The 13,798-nt window shown below is 37.8% G+C and overlaps 2 protein-coding genes across 3 annotated transcripts in view; both read right to left on the reverse strand.

Moving 5' to 3' along the window:
• gab2 (GRB2-associated binding protein 2) overlaps positions 1-6,763 on the reverse strand; it is a 31,777-nt gene extending 25,014 nt beyond the window's left edge. For both annotated transcript variants that reach the window (XM_041994933.1, XM_041994932.1), the window contains exon 1: positions 6,384-6,763. In XM_041994933.1, coding sequence (XP_041850867.1) covers positions 6,384-6,455 — 72 coding nt within the window. In that variant the 5' untranslated portion in view covers positions 6,456-6,763. The remainder of the gene's footprint in view (positions 1-6,383) is intronic.
• A 496-nt stretch (positions 6,764-7,259) lies between these two features.
• Positions 7,260-12,218, reverse strand: nars2 (asparaginyl-tRNA synthetase 2, mitochondrial). The gene is made up of 14 exons (XM_041994934.1): positions 11,903-12,218; positions 11,421-11,530; positions 11,176-11,296; positions 10,897-11,037; positions 10,734-10,814; positions 10,016-10,110; positions 9,807-9,939; positions 8,958-9,056; positions 8,786-8,823; positions 8,616-8,682; positions 8,354-8,491; positions 8,124-8,221; positions 7,696-7,722; positions 7,260-7,594 (listed from the first exon to the last, which is right to left on the reverse strand). Exons 1-14 carry the CDS (start codon positions 12,062-12,064, stop codon positions 7,450-7,452), a joined length of 1,455 nt encoding a protein of 484 aa, XP_041850868.1. The 5' UTR covers positions 12,065-12,218; the 3' UTR covers positions 7,260-7,449.
• Between the last annotated feature and the right edge of the window lie 1,580 nt (positions 12,219-13,798).

Consider the following 13,798-nt stretch of genomic DNA (forward strand, 5'->3'; position numbering starts at 1 on the left):
CCAGCCTAAATCACACTGCAAAGCTTTGCAAATAGTCAAAACACTGATGGATGAATGGCAGCTGTAATACATAACACACAATGAGAAGAACAAAACAAGCCCATAAATTCTTGTGTGTTAATAAAGAAGGTGAGAGGGCAGCTTCTGAGAGCTAACAGACATGGTCCTCACCAAAAGGAGGGGTAAAACACTTCATTCTGATGTTTCCATACCATATATAATTTGCAAGTTCACATTCCCTTTTAAAGCAAGACATCGGCTTGGGAACCTATTCACTGCATGTAGAGCAGAGCCTTTTACAAGATTATAGCAAATATGATACCTCATACGATCCCATCATACAACTGTGATAGAAAGCTCCATCCAACAGGTGTGATGACTTAAGACGGATGCTGCATATGGCATCCACAGTTCTTATTCATTCACTTCACTGGGGCAATGATCTGCAAAATCTGCTGCACATCTATGAAAAACAACCTCTAAAAAGCTGTCAGCAGATATAATCAGTCTTAATTTGCAGTTGAACAGCTCCATTATTAGGAAAATGAGTAATCTCTCACTATGTCTCCCTTTCAGCAGAAGGGAGGGCTTATTTAGCTTGAGCTCACTCTGAAAATTTGACTAAAGGGAAGCATTATCTTTAATCAGAACTCTTTGTCATTTCCCCTGCTTCTGCCATCTGCAGCAGCTCATACACGTCTGTGTATGGAGGGCGTGCTGAGAGCATCTCTTGCTCTTTCTGAATCATTGCAAGGTGGCTTTGAAAGCAACACGGAATAAATAACTGAAATAGGACACAGTCCATATAGGAGAAATATTTACATAAAAGGGAAAGATGTAACCTCAGCACTTGTTGGACCATCAATCTAGTGTAAACATTACTTTATGGCCATCCTTCTCACACAGCTGTGTGCATGATTTCAGTTAGACTGTCCAATTTTGTGATATGGATGGATTTTGATTCACAACCACAAACATGCGGTACATACAGTAGCTGTCTTTAGAGACAGTCTTTCAGAAATGAGAAAATGTAATATAAAAACATGACAAAGCCAGAGAAATTTGATTAAATTTTTCAAAAAAACTCATTTTTAGCTTAGTTATAATCTTAAGACAATTTGTTGTAGATTCATTAATATCTAAATAAATCACATGCTATTATTTAAATTAATAGGAAACTGCCAATGGATGCACTGTAATTTGCAAAAATAGCTTTTTATTTTACTATATTGCTGAGCATGATGAGAGATGGTCGTTGTTAGGTTTGCAAGAATTAAACCTGCAACATGAACATGTTTCTTAACAATTTGATGCTGGAAAAATGCTCCTATTCCATATCACTTGCAATGAACTGTGGAAACAGACAACATATTTCAGCAGCATTTAGATAAATTAAGAACTTTACTGAACAACAGGGTTAAAATTGCAACTCAGACAGATAAAAATATTTAGCAGATGCTGTCATGACAGACATGATCTAAATAATGTGTTGACCAAAAGTGTGTATTTTGGAGCAAAAGAAAATGCTAAACATGTTTTTGTAAATAAGCATTGCCCCCCTCCCCCCCCTCCTCAGAGTTTATTTTTATCTGACTTCAGCTGTAGAAAATTTCAGTTCCTTCAACTGAATTACAGTGACTCAACAGTGTCTAGATGTTCAGAGTAAACAAATCCTTAAGCAATGTCAATTTCAAGTAGGGGCGTGTCAATTATTTTTTTTTAAATAAGAATGTTAAAGAACTTTAAAAAAAATCTAATTCCAGCCATGCAATTCAACATCATTTACCTTCATAGGGGATTCACAAGAGTATAGCAATTTAAATATAACACAAAAACTTGTTTTTCCATTGAACTGATGTGATCAATGTTTTTGTCCCTGCGATACAAAGAACATCTGTGTGCCTGTAGTTGTTTTCACTTTGACTACTGCAACCTCGTGTACCATAACCACAGCAAAAAGGTACTTTGCATTTCATTTTCCAACTCTCCAATAAACTATTATGGCAGGGCTATTTCATGTGAAACAGAAACACTAAAACTATAGCTAAATAAATTAAAACAAAATGTCCTATTAGCCTATTTAGGAGCCCTAAATGTTTAGGCAATATTTCCCAAATATAAAACTTTATAGTCTTCTCACTATTGATTCTTCTATGACACCAATGTCTAGTGGAAAAAAAAACATGACAGTGATGGAATTCTAATAAGATTTACAACATTAAGCCAGCTTTTGCTTTTACAAGTGAAACTTTAATTCATTTTTATTTCATTTTTAATTTGATGTTTTCTTATGATGCTAAATGGGAGGCCATGAGGAATTTCAACTGAGATACATCACAACTGCAAAATTTTAAGAAAGGCAATCTAATGACAGTGATATCCAGTTTCACATATTCCTCGCTTCTTTAACACTTTATGCCGTGCGAGTTTACATTTGGATTCAATTATCAAAACAACAACAGATATATACTTCTACAGAAAAAAGAAACCAAAGAGAAAACCAGAAGGTGTTTTGCTACTGCGGACAGTGATAATAATGGCACTTGACAAAGAAGAGGAACCCAGCCACACTTTGGTGGACATGAAACGAACCAAAAGCCAATAAAGTAAGTGTGGTCTGTCTTTCTGATGCAAAATCAACCTAATATCTGTGCTCTCACAATCTTCCAAAACCAAAGTAATTTATCATATTTGTATCAGCAAAGGACTCAAAAATAAATCACATTAATTGCATAAGTTATTTAGGTTAGCTGTTTATGTTGTAGTTGTCTGGCTGATTTTTATTAGTAGCTCCATCATATGAAGCCATCACTCTGGTGTTAGTGTGCTTTCTGAGAGTTCAGCAAATAAGCAGCATATTCTCACTGCTATTCCAAATAACAAGAGGAAAAAAAAGGAAAATCAATGGGATCTAATTTCCTGCAGAACAGCACTATTTTAAGCTCACTTGATAAAGTCTTGATAGATGGAAATGCATTTATATACTCGCAGACCAATTTAATTTCTTTCCCTGTCATGGGACCTCTGTCACAACACTTCCTGTAGGTACCATCCAGAGGAAGTCTGGCATCTGCTGTTGGTGAAATAATTACATTTTGGACCAAAATCTCACAGGCCAAACTCAAGAGTTCATGACAAAGGGCAGGATATTATGACAAAGGTTTAACTTGGGCCACCACTAGGTTTTTACTAAGACAGATGAATGTGTGAAAATGACATCCTGAAGATTAAAAAAACAGAAGTTGAACAAGTATATTTTTATGACCCCCCCCCAAAAAAAAAAAAACCTTTAGTAAAAAATCTAAATGGCTTCTGGTTCTAGAAACTATATTAAAGACTCATAACAGTCTGCTTAAAGGAGATATTTATCTAGAGTGAGGCATATTGTCTGCTAAAGGAAGTTAAACCTAATCAACAGATCAATGATAATGGTGAAAGGTTGCAGCTCAATGTCAACAACAAGGGCCCATTTTAATGGACCTATATAGTAAACTTAATAATGCATTCACACCAAGTCACCCCAGTTTTGTAGTTTATGGGGAAAGGCCCATAGATGAAATGGAACAAGGAAAATGTCTGTGTGAGCACTGGGTGTCTGTCAAAGCAGGAACTGGGAGGCGTTTAGAGTTGACCTCTGAGGGCAAGGACTTCCCAAAGCCCCTCTGCAAAACAACAGCAGACCCAGCAGCTGACACTGGGACATGGGCTGCTGCTGCTCTTCTTTGCTGTGTCTGCCTTTAAAAGTCACCAACTGTCCCATTGTCTTCTTCTCATGTGCCATCCACAAGGACAAAACTGTGAGGTCAAGAAGAAGAAGAAGCAGATATCTCCTTTCCGATATGATCGGTCTGGAATGTAGCGATGATTTACCGTATTTGAACAGACATGTTTGTGATGTCAGGCAAAACAACAGACATCAGGGAGGGCTCAGCGAATTGCAGCTTGATCCTGACTTGAGAACAGGAATTGTTTACAGAAAGACATGCTGCATGTATGATTCATACAGCGCATGTAAAGTAAGATTCATGCATGCATGATGCATTTAATTGACTTATCATGTGTATGTCAACACAAAGCGATGTACTCTTCTTGACTGGCCGACAAAAGAGTTTGCCGCAATTCTTGTCCTTTTTAAAAAGTCAAAGAATAAAAACTGATGTCAATTGTTTATTTTTTTATTATTTGCAAAACATTTATTTGGTGAGAGAGAAGTTATTTGTTATGCCGCAGCAGCAAATAAGACTGTTTAGGGGTCAATGAAACAGACAGATTAGTAAAATGACCTCAAATGAACTAAGCAGGAATCACTGGGTAAGTGCTGGATTTGTCAGTTGTTTTCATGGTCCCTTTGCTTTTTCTGGAAATTGTTCAAAAAAAGCAAGCAGGCCACTCCCACTTAGCCCTAAAACACTCCCTACCTCTGGAACCTTAATCAGCTCTGAAAAGAGATAAACTCTAACCAAATGATTCAGTTAGAGCATGACTGTTTTTCTTATATTGTGTAAATGCAGTGTGTGAAAATTGAGTACACATGTGTGCAGCACTGCTGTCACATGCTCGAGGGGGACACAAGTTTATACTCATCATGTGTTTGTGCAGCAAGGGGCTGTTGTAGAGTGAGTCACTGTTGCGAGTTAATCGCATTTGTAAACAATTAGAAAAAAATTTAACAAGGGTGAGGCGTGTTTGTTGCTGTGCATGGACATGTTGTTTCCTCCTCTTCACCAGCAGTTGCATCCAGGCCTTAACTGACACTGTTTTGCTTTGCATATTATTTGCATGCCAGATCTACAGCAGTGGCACCAAGTTTTACTCTCTGCACTGACCATCCATAGCAGTACACTGCATTTTCCACTATCATCTATGGAAGGTCACACACAACTTAGTTTCAGTATAGTGACCAATCAGCTAAATACTGATTAACACATCTGGCCAGACTTCATTTGGCTGAGGAAAAACACTGCGGTCAAAAGGGGTTGTATATTGACAGGAAAGGTGTTGTTAAGGATTAAAACACATTTTTTATTTAAACAAATAATCACCTACAAGTGGCACATTACAAAATGTTGCAGCATTTAATATTTACAGCTTTGAAACCAAACATTCCTGACACCTCTTCCTACCAGTATAATAACTGATCAAATTTGGCTCCACGTTCCCAAACACAACACACCTTTGGCCTGGAATGTCTTGGAGTATATCAAAGTGACATCTGAAAATATCCCTCTACATTAAGTTAACTACGTCAGATGACAGTAATACTGGTGAGTAAATGGCCCCGATTGTCCATAGTCTGACTTTAAGTGGAAGGAATTTCAGATGGACAGATTATCACATTCACAAGTCTGCCTGCTCTGGACACTATCTCATGACTCTGTTTTCTGGCTGAAACTGTGTGTGTGTGTGTAGTTGTTTTTAGGTTATTTCACAGGGTGAGAGGAAGGGTGAGAAGGGCTGGGAGCTCTGCTCTCTTGCCTACAGGCCATTATCCAGCCTTGTGAGTGTTTTTTTTTTTTTTTTTTTTTTTTTTTGTTTATAAAGATCTGCAACACCCCCCCCCCCCCCCCCCCCCCCCCGTTATACTACTACAGCTGCTGATGCATACTATGCACAGTGGTCTCTGTGTAAACATTGGACAGCTTTAAGTGGGAGACAATGAGGAAATGACAGGATAGGGGGCTGCATTTGAAGACATTCAAAGATTGATTTCAAAATGAAACAGAGAGATGACATCATGGCAAAGCCAGCTAGCAGGAGGATGGAGAGATCTAGTAATGCAACACCATACATAAATAGTGGACAGCTGTATTTATAGTAGATTGTCTCATGGTTCTATCTGCCTCCATAAATCCTATTATCTGATTTGCAGCCATTCTCTTGCCCAGCACCCAACAAGAGACTAGCAGCTTTGGCTTATATAGCCTTGTTAAGGCACTCAAATTATGTGTTTTTATCATCACTGTTGTCAATTAGACTATGAATACTCAAATCACTGCTTGATTATACATTACCTCATCATAGCCAGATAAAGCCAAATGACAGACTGTGAGAGCTCTAGTCAAAATCCCAGACGGCAGTAAGGTATTATAGGAGCTTAACCCCATGTTGTTACAGGAACCCACTATGGGTGGCTTTCATGTAAAATCTGGAAACTGTATTTATGCAAACATAAAATTTAATTTACTGCCTGTAAAAATTAAGAACAAGTGTGCTTCTGCAGGGCATACTGACAAGAGGTCTAGATTTGGAGGAGGGATGCACCTGCTACAGCTGGACTTCTAATGTGACACAACCTGCACTACAAAGATAGCAAACTAGGGTTTAACTCTGTCAGTCAAAACTTAGATACAGAGAGAAACTAAGCGGAAGTGTGTTTAACTTACATATCTCCTGAGTTTTTTCTCCGGGGGTGATTTTCTCAGCCACCCTTGAAAGATGATTTCCCCGCCGCTCATTTTTGCCAGTGTCCACTGCTTCCTTTTGCTCTAAGACCGCAGTCTGTCACTAGTACATGACGGGGCTCCCGAGGACTCGCCTGTTCAAAGTGAAGTCGGCGTTTGGCTCCGTCTGTTGCAGTCTGCTCCCCCCATTTGATGAAAATCAGAGTATTGGCGGTCGGAGATGTAGCCAGCCGTTCCTGGTGATGATTTACAAAACCGATGTTCAAAACGGTGCACGATGACTATGAGAAAGTACGCACGAGCAGCTAAAGGGGGAGCCGCGGGGAAAAACTGAACTGATGCGGGGTGAGGAAGTATGAGACGCTGTCTGCAGTTTGTTTTCCCAACTCATACCACGCCCACAGCGCAAAGAGAGGGATGGGCCGTTGGGATGAACAGGATGGGAGCACAGCTTGCAACAAAACAGCTCCAACACACCCGAACCAATCTTAATACAACCATCAACATCGTGTTTTTACAAAGTTAACACAACTGAAACGCTTACATCACCCAGACCAGCAATATGTTTGATAAAGAAATATTTTATTTCAAAGTATAAATACTTGACTGTTATATGTCACTCAAAATGTCAGAGTAAATATATGGTTACTTAACAAGTTATCTGTTTTTGGAAGAAAAAGAAAGTGGAAGAACAAAAATCAGCTTTGCTGAAAAATGGATAAGCTTTGGAGGAAATGGTGAAAAAGCACCATCTTGTGGAATATAACTTATCAGCTCATGTTAAAGGTGACATGAGGATTATAAAAGAAATGCCTGATACTGTTCAACTAAAGTAATGCACAATAAGTGACAAAGCAATAATTTTGACTGAGAAATTATTCTATTGTTTAAATTCCAAAGATCAATGTGTTAATATTAGAGATGCAGATACCTCTTCAAAGAAAATAACATTTGAACACAGACAGGAAAAAAGATCATGTTGTGCATTTATTTAATGTGCCTTAACAATAAACTGTTTGAGTCCTTCTAAGGTTCATTTTTTTTCCTTTTATAGAAGACATGAATGGGAAAATCTTGGGAAAGGAATCACATCTTTTATGTTGTCAACACCAAGAATGCATTGCAAGTATCTCTCAAATCCCAGTCCAAAGCCGCCATGAGGGACAGAACCAAAACGTCTCAAATCCAGATACCTACAAATTCATAAAACAGTCATTAGAATTCATTGATGAGTAAGATTGTTTCTTCTACAATACTGTTGATGTAAATATATATATATATATATATTTTATACCAGCTGTAGGTGTCTTCTAGTCCAACCCTAAGAAAAAGAAAAACAATTAATGTGAGAGCAACTGTAGTAAATGTTTGGCTGAACATGAGAAAATCTCAAGTTAGGAAGGTGTGATCAGTGTATCTTATTTGCACATAATAAAGTTCAGTTGTTTTGTACATCAAACATTGCTGTGCATAGTACATATAAAACAAAGTTTTTTGAGTTTTCTGTTTTCATTTATTGTTGTATTGATTATCATTATATCACTTTGCTGTCATGATGGGGATGATATGCTTGTGGAAAATACAGGAACTTGCTGTTTATTCTAATCAACAACTGTAAAACTTGTTAAACACAAAGGCATACTCAGAGTGACAATGTTGCCAGCTGTGATTGAAAATGTATTAGCATTTGCCTTCAGATGCCCTTGCAATATGCATTCTTACTCTTCCAGTCGAGCCCTCAGTAGGTTCAGCCTCTCCTCTCTTAGCGAGCCCCCACAGAGCTCTCCAACTCCTGGCACAAGAAGGTCCACTGCAGCTGCCTACACACAAACAACAGTCCAAGTCAGCTCAGATATGCAAATCACTGCAATGAACCAACTGGCATTACAAGGAAGGAAATGAGTTAAATCATTGATTCACTTTGCATTTTTGACAGTGTAACCATGTCTTACTGTATGCTTTGGATGGTCCTGGTTGTCTCTTGCATAAAAAGGCTTCAGGTCATAAGGATAATCAGTGACAAAGACTGGAATGTTGTCACAATGTTTCACCAGGTATTTCTCATGTTCTGTCATAAGGTCACAACCCCACTATAGAAAAAAAAGAGCCAAAGTCAATGTGGACATCTGTGGAAGGAAACAGTTAGAAGCAAACATACAGTAAAGGTAGATATTAGTTTCTCTGTCACAGAAAATGAAAAATAATTCCACTTACATCTGTAGGGAAGGTAAATTTCTCAGAGCTGCGGTTTAAAATGTCTATAGCCTCACTGTAGGTAATCCTTAAAAAAAAACATTATCACACTTTGAAGGCCTTGAATGTGTGACTTTATTCCTAAAATGATGTATTGCTAAATGCAATATTTAGAAACACAAAAGACTCACACAGGGAAGCTCTTGCTCAGCATAGCGTCTAAAGTTTCCTAAGGATGTATGAATGCAAAAGGAAAAAAAAAATGTAAGTGAAGATAATTATGAAGTCAGATGCAGTCATGGTTGCTCAGTCTAAGAAGCCAGGCTTAGTACCCAAGTTAAGCAAGCATCCTTCAGGACTCACCCTATGTCCAGGAGTCACATGCTTGTGAAACAAACCCAGATCCTCCGCACACTGAGCCAATACATGCTCAGTGGCTGATCTGAACATGTCCTCCATGACCTAAGGAGCAGGCCAAGTTCAATCATTAAAGCTTTCCCAGGCAACAGAGAACAAGGACAACTTTTAAAGTCACGCTGGGTATTTAGAATTTCTTTTCCCAACAGAATTAGTTAGTCTATGAAAATTTATTTTAGTTAAAAGTGAAAAAACATTAAATGTTAAAGGATTCACATACACATTTGTAAAGAAACTTTGTGAAGAATCAGATATTCTAAAATAGATGTATGTATTTTTCAAAGCGTTAAAGTTAATCTTGTTATAAAATAAATAGATACTGATGGCTTTCAGAGATAAATCAGTCGCATACAGTACACACAGAAACACACTGAAGGAAAAGCACTTACATTTCCAGTGTGAGATATTTCGGACAATATAAATGCAACATAATACTCATATGATGACTATGATTTTGCTTGTGTGAAATGCATAAATACAAGACTTGTGAAATCTTTTGTTTTCATAATATTATGACAAGTAGTTTACATCCAAAGACACTGCAGATCAACCTCCTAACCAATCCACCATGATGCAGGACCATATTACAACAGTAGCTAAGAAGGAACAAACTAAAATCTTGATCTAGAAGAGGCTTTCATAGTTTTGTGTCACTGCAGTTTGGATATAGTGGAGGGAAATTTAATGGGTTTTAATTTGCAATTTGAGCCTCTATTGGCCACTACATTTAACATGCATCTTTACACACAATAACAACAGAGCAATGTTACATGTGAGAATAATGATAGGGTGTACCTTGGTGAGATCCTCTAAGGATTGAGTGAAGGAGATCTCTGCCTCTACCATGAAAAACTCAGCTAGATGGCGTCTGCTTTGGGAGTTCTCTGCACGAAAAGTTGGCCCGAATGTATAGACTCTGGAAAACGCTCTGCAAGCATATGAGAAGCAATGTTTAATTTCAAATGATCACTACAAGATAAATAAATATGCCATATTTATCTTACCCTGACATTACTTCCAAATGAAGCTGTCCTGATACAGTCAAGAAGGCGGGTACAGAGAAAAACTTTTCATCATCCACATATTCGGAGCCTGTTGGCTGTGGTGAAGGCAGAGATTTTAGTTTTCAAACCAATTCCATTAAAGCTTGTTCTTTTTAGAGCTCCAAGGCCACAACGCACAAACCATCAATACTGCAGGGGTGCCCAAAGTCCACGACATCTGGCCCACCAATTAGATATCAAAACTATTTTGAGTATGTCACACTTGAAAGATTGACTCAAACCTCAATGACATACTCACCTTTTCAGTGAGCCAGGTGCAACCTAACATGACCAAAGATCAGCTTCATGTGTCCCACTAGTATTAGCAATTTGCCTTGTTGAACATGCATTGCTGTTGATGACATTTTGCAATATATTTGGTTACTGTTTAGTGCCTGCAATTATTGTTTGTTTTCCTTCTAACTATGCTTTTATTATTATTTTGCCATATTGATGTTTGTAGTGTATTATTTGCAGTGATGGAAAAGAATGCATTTGCATGCATGAACAATTAATTAAAAGAACTTTGATCTATATTTATTTGTGTTTTACCCTTAAATTGCTGTGGTTGGCCTGTGGCTCAATGGTACGTTTTCATTTTGGTTTGGGCACCCCTGACATACTGGTTTCACATAAAGAGAGCAAACTCCAAAAACACTTTTCATTTTTAGACACTTACCTCAACCTGAAAGAGCTCCCCTGCCCCTTCACAGTCGTTTGAGGTGATGATTGGAGTATGAATCTGCACAAAGCCATTGTTCTAGGAGAAAAAGACAAAAAGCAAAACATCCTTGAGAATCATTGATCTGTAGTTTGCTTTTGAAACTCAGTGAGGCTCTCACCTTAAAATATGAATGGATTGCTGTAGTAGCCTCACTTCGTATCCTCAGCAGAGAACTAAAGGCATTTGTTCGACACCTGAGATGAGGAATCTGGCGAATGTACTCAAGGCTGTGTCTCTCTTTGATTTTAAAGGGAAAATCCTGGATGAAAAAAACAATGATGCAATACTTTTTTCATATTTTGTCCAAAGACAACATAAATATAAAAACATACTTGTGGAATGGTTTGAAGCTTTACTCAATGTCACACTAAAATTTGTAAGGGGTGTTTGCTCTTACCACTGGGTTACATTCTCCAACTATATTGATTTGGGCTGCTTCCAGTTCAACTGGCTGTTTTTGATGTGGACTTTTCTTAAGTGTACCTATGACATCAACTGCACAACCAAATGTGAGCAACCTTCATTTGGAAGGGAAACACAGACATTAGAAGAGGACTGGTCAGAAAAAATAACTGAGTCTATGTTCTTTTTAAAAACTGCATGGCAAAGGATTATTTTATTCAATAAAATTGCAGGGCTTACGGATCATTCAGCTTTGGTTCAGCAATAACTTGCAAAGACTGCAAGGAGCTTCCATCATTCACATGAAGGAAAACATTGGACTTCTGTGGTCTAACAGAACGAACCCATCCCTACAGGATAAACAAACAAACAAACAAACAAACAAACAAACAAACAAACAAACAAACATTACGGAATGCTTTCTGGTTACAGAAAACACTATTTATTCTTTATATTTAGATTATCAAAATGTTAGTAACATAATTATTTTTTGTCAAAAACATGCTATTCTGATTGCGATTATAAATTGCGGTATGCTCAAAATGTCTGAGGAGCAAAGTTATTTTACAAAAAAAAGAAAAGAAAAAAATTTGTGACATCACTTCTCTGTCAAAACACAGCGGAGTTGTTCAAATAAGCTGCATGATACCGCTAAATAGCTTTTAGCACAAATGAGCGCAATCGTAGCGAGGACGTGGGTATAAAACACATAGTATCTTTACCTGAACTCTCACGTTTGCTCCAAGCTTAGCACCCAAAAGTGCGTCGGATACTCGTAGTTTTATTGGTGTTTTCGTGCAATAATGTCGAATACCTAGCGAAATACCCCAAGAAACTGATGCAGTTGATGAAATAGAAAGAATTTTAGTTACAGCCTGATACATCCCTACAAACGTTACTCTACGAAACAAAACCCCGCTACAGCCAAAACATGAAGCAAAAGCACCGAGTCGCCATAAATAACATATTTCATAGTATTTTAAGGTTTTGCTTCCACTTGACTTTCAACTCTCACGTTGTGACAGCTGACAGAAATACTTCCTGTTGAGGTCCTCCAAGATACGTTCAATTCAGTCACGTGGATCCTGATAACCCAATCCGATTTTACTTCTAGGCCCCACCTCTTAGTGCTGTAGGGAGCTGTAGTTTTTTTTATTCTTTTTTTAAAACTCAAAAATTTATAACACCATCACGAATTCCCGTTAAGTTTGAATTTATTTTCGATATTTCATGAATAATATTACTTTATAATATAAGGTATAGGCCCCCTTTTCATTCAGCTAAGGAAAGAAAGATAAAGAGTCCAGAAAATGCCAAGTTACCTTTTGATTGTAGATTAAGATTGCAATGGAAATTTTTTTTTAAAACTCTCTTGTCAGAACTGTAGATATTTATTGTTTTTGTCACGGCTTTGTAAGGTCAAACTTGTGCCAAGACAGTAAAAGTGGTACAATCTTACTTACAGTATGGGTCAGATAACTTCATACAAAAAGCCACTAACCCAGCTTTTATGCAGAGAAGAAATATATGGCACTGTATATTTAGTGCAGTTGAGCACAATAGAAATAAAATGATTCTACTGTGAAATCGAAGCATAGCACTTATCAGCCTTATGGAAATTCTGCTTAACCTTGCATGTAGATTGGGTTCATTTGTGCGCAACTCGTTAATACAATCCCCTCCACAATACTGGGACTATTCCTATCATTTGCTGCTGGAGTAAATCAGATCATGCGCGCAATATAATAGGATGCCAAGACAATTATTCACCTGGTCTCATCTGTCAGCTCAAGAGCCCCGAGCTGTGGTCTGCCAGCATACACAGAGGTGGGTCTTTCCACTTCTTGGTGCTTATGAAATATCATCATTAAACCCAACAAGATGCATTTAAAACATCAGCGAGGTCATAGATATTAATTATCGTCAACATGGATGGAGCCATGATTCACGTGGTCTAACCTGAAGAGGAAGCAGGGCATGTTTCTTCTGTACTTCATTCGCTTGAAAGGGTATAAACCTCCTGGTGGTAGTAGGCCACTAACAATATTTGCCAAGATCAAATGAAATAAAATAAAATATAAAATCATGAAAATATATAAAAAGGAACTAATAGAATTATCCTTCAGCAGGCTATTGCATGCAATTTTGTTTTCTACCACTAGGGTGTGCTGTAGCTCTGTGACATTTCTCCACTGTTTTCAAATCCAGGCCTGCTGCAAATTTATTAATTTACCCTTGAGGTGGCTTCTATATATAATTAATTTACACCTCCAAGGTCTTCTAGAATTAAAATAAAGTAGCATTGTTATGTTCCTTTGCAGTTCCATTAAGCATAATGCAAAAGACCGGCTGGTTTTCTTTGGGAGCTGATAGACCAGGCCAACAGTCAGTTCAGATTTAGTCCAAAACTGTTTTCAATACATCAATAGGAATAGTGAGTTTGGGGAACTCGCAGTGTTTTGCAATGATTTGATTTGTAAATTTCACATCTTTGCAGCCTTGGCATGTGGCAAAATGCATGTGGGAGAAATGCCTGATAGCATGTGTCATATATACATTTCCATATACAACCACCCTCCCATGGAAACCACAAGGCAATGTCTGCGTGAAACATGGTG

The sequence above is a fragment of the Melanotaenia boesemani genome, chromosome 9 (genome assembly GCF_017639745.1).
Source record: "Melanotaenia boesemani isolate fMelBoe1 chromosome 9, fMelBoe1.pri, whole genome shotgun sequence".
NCBI classification, from domain to species: domain Eukaryota; kingdom Metazoa; phylum Chordata; class Actinopteri; order Atheriniformes; family Melanotaeniidae; genus Melanotaenia; species Melanotaenia boesemani.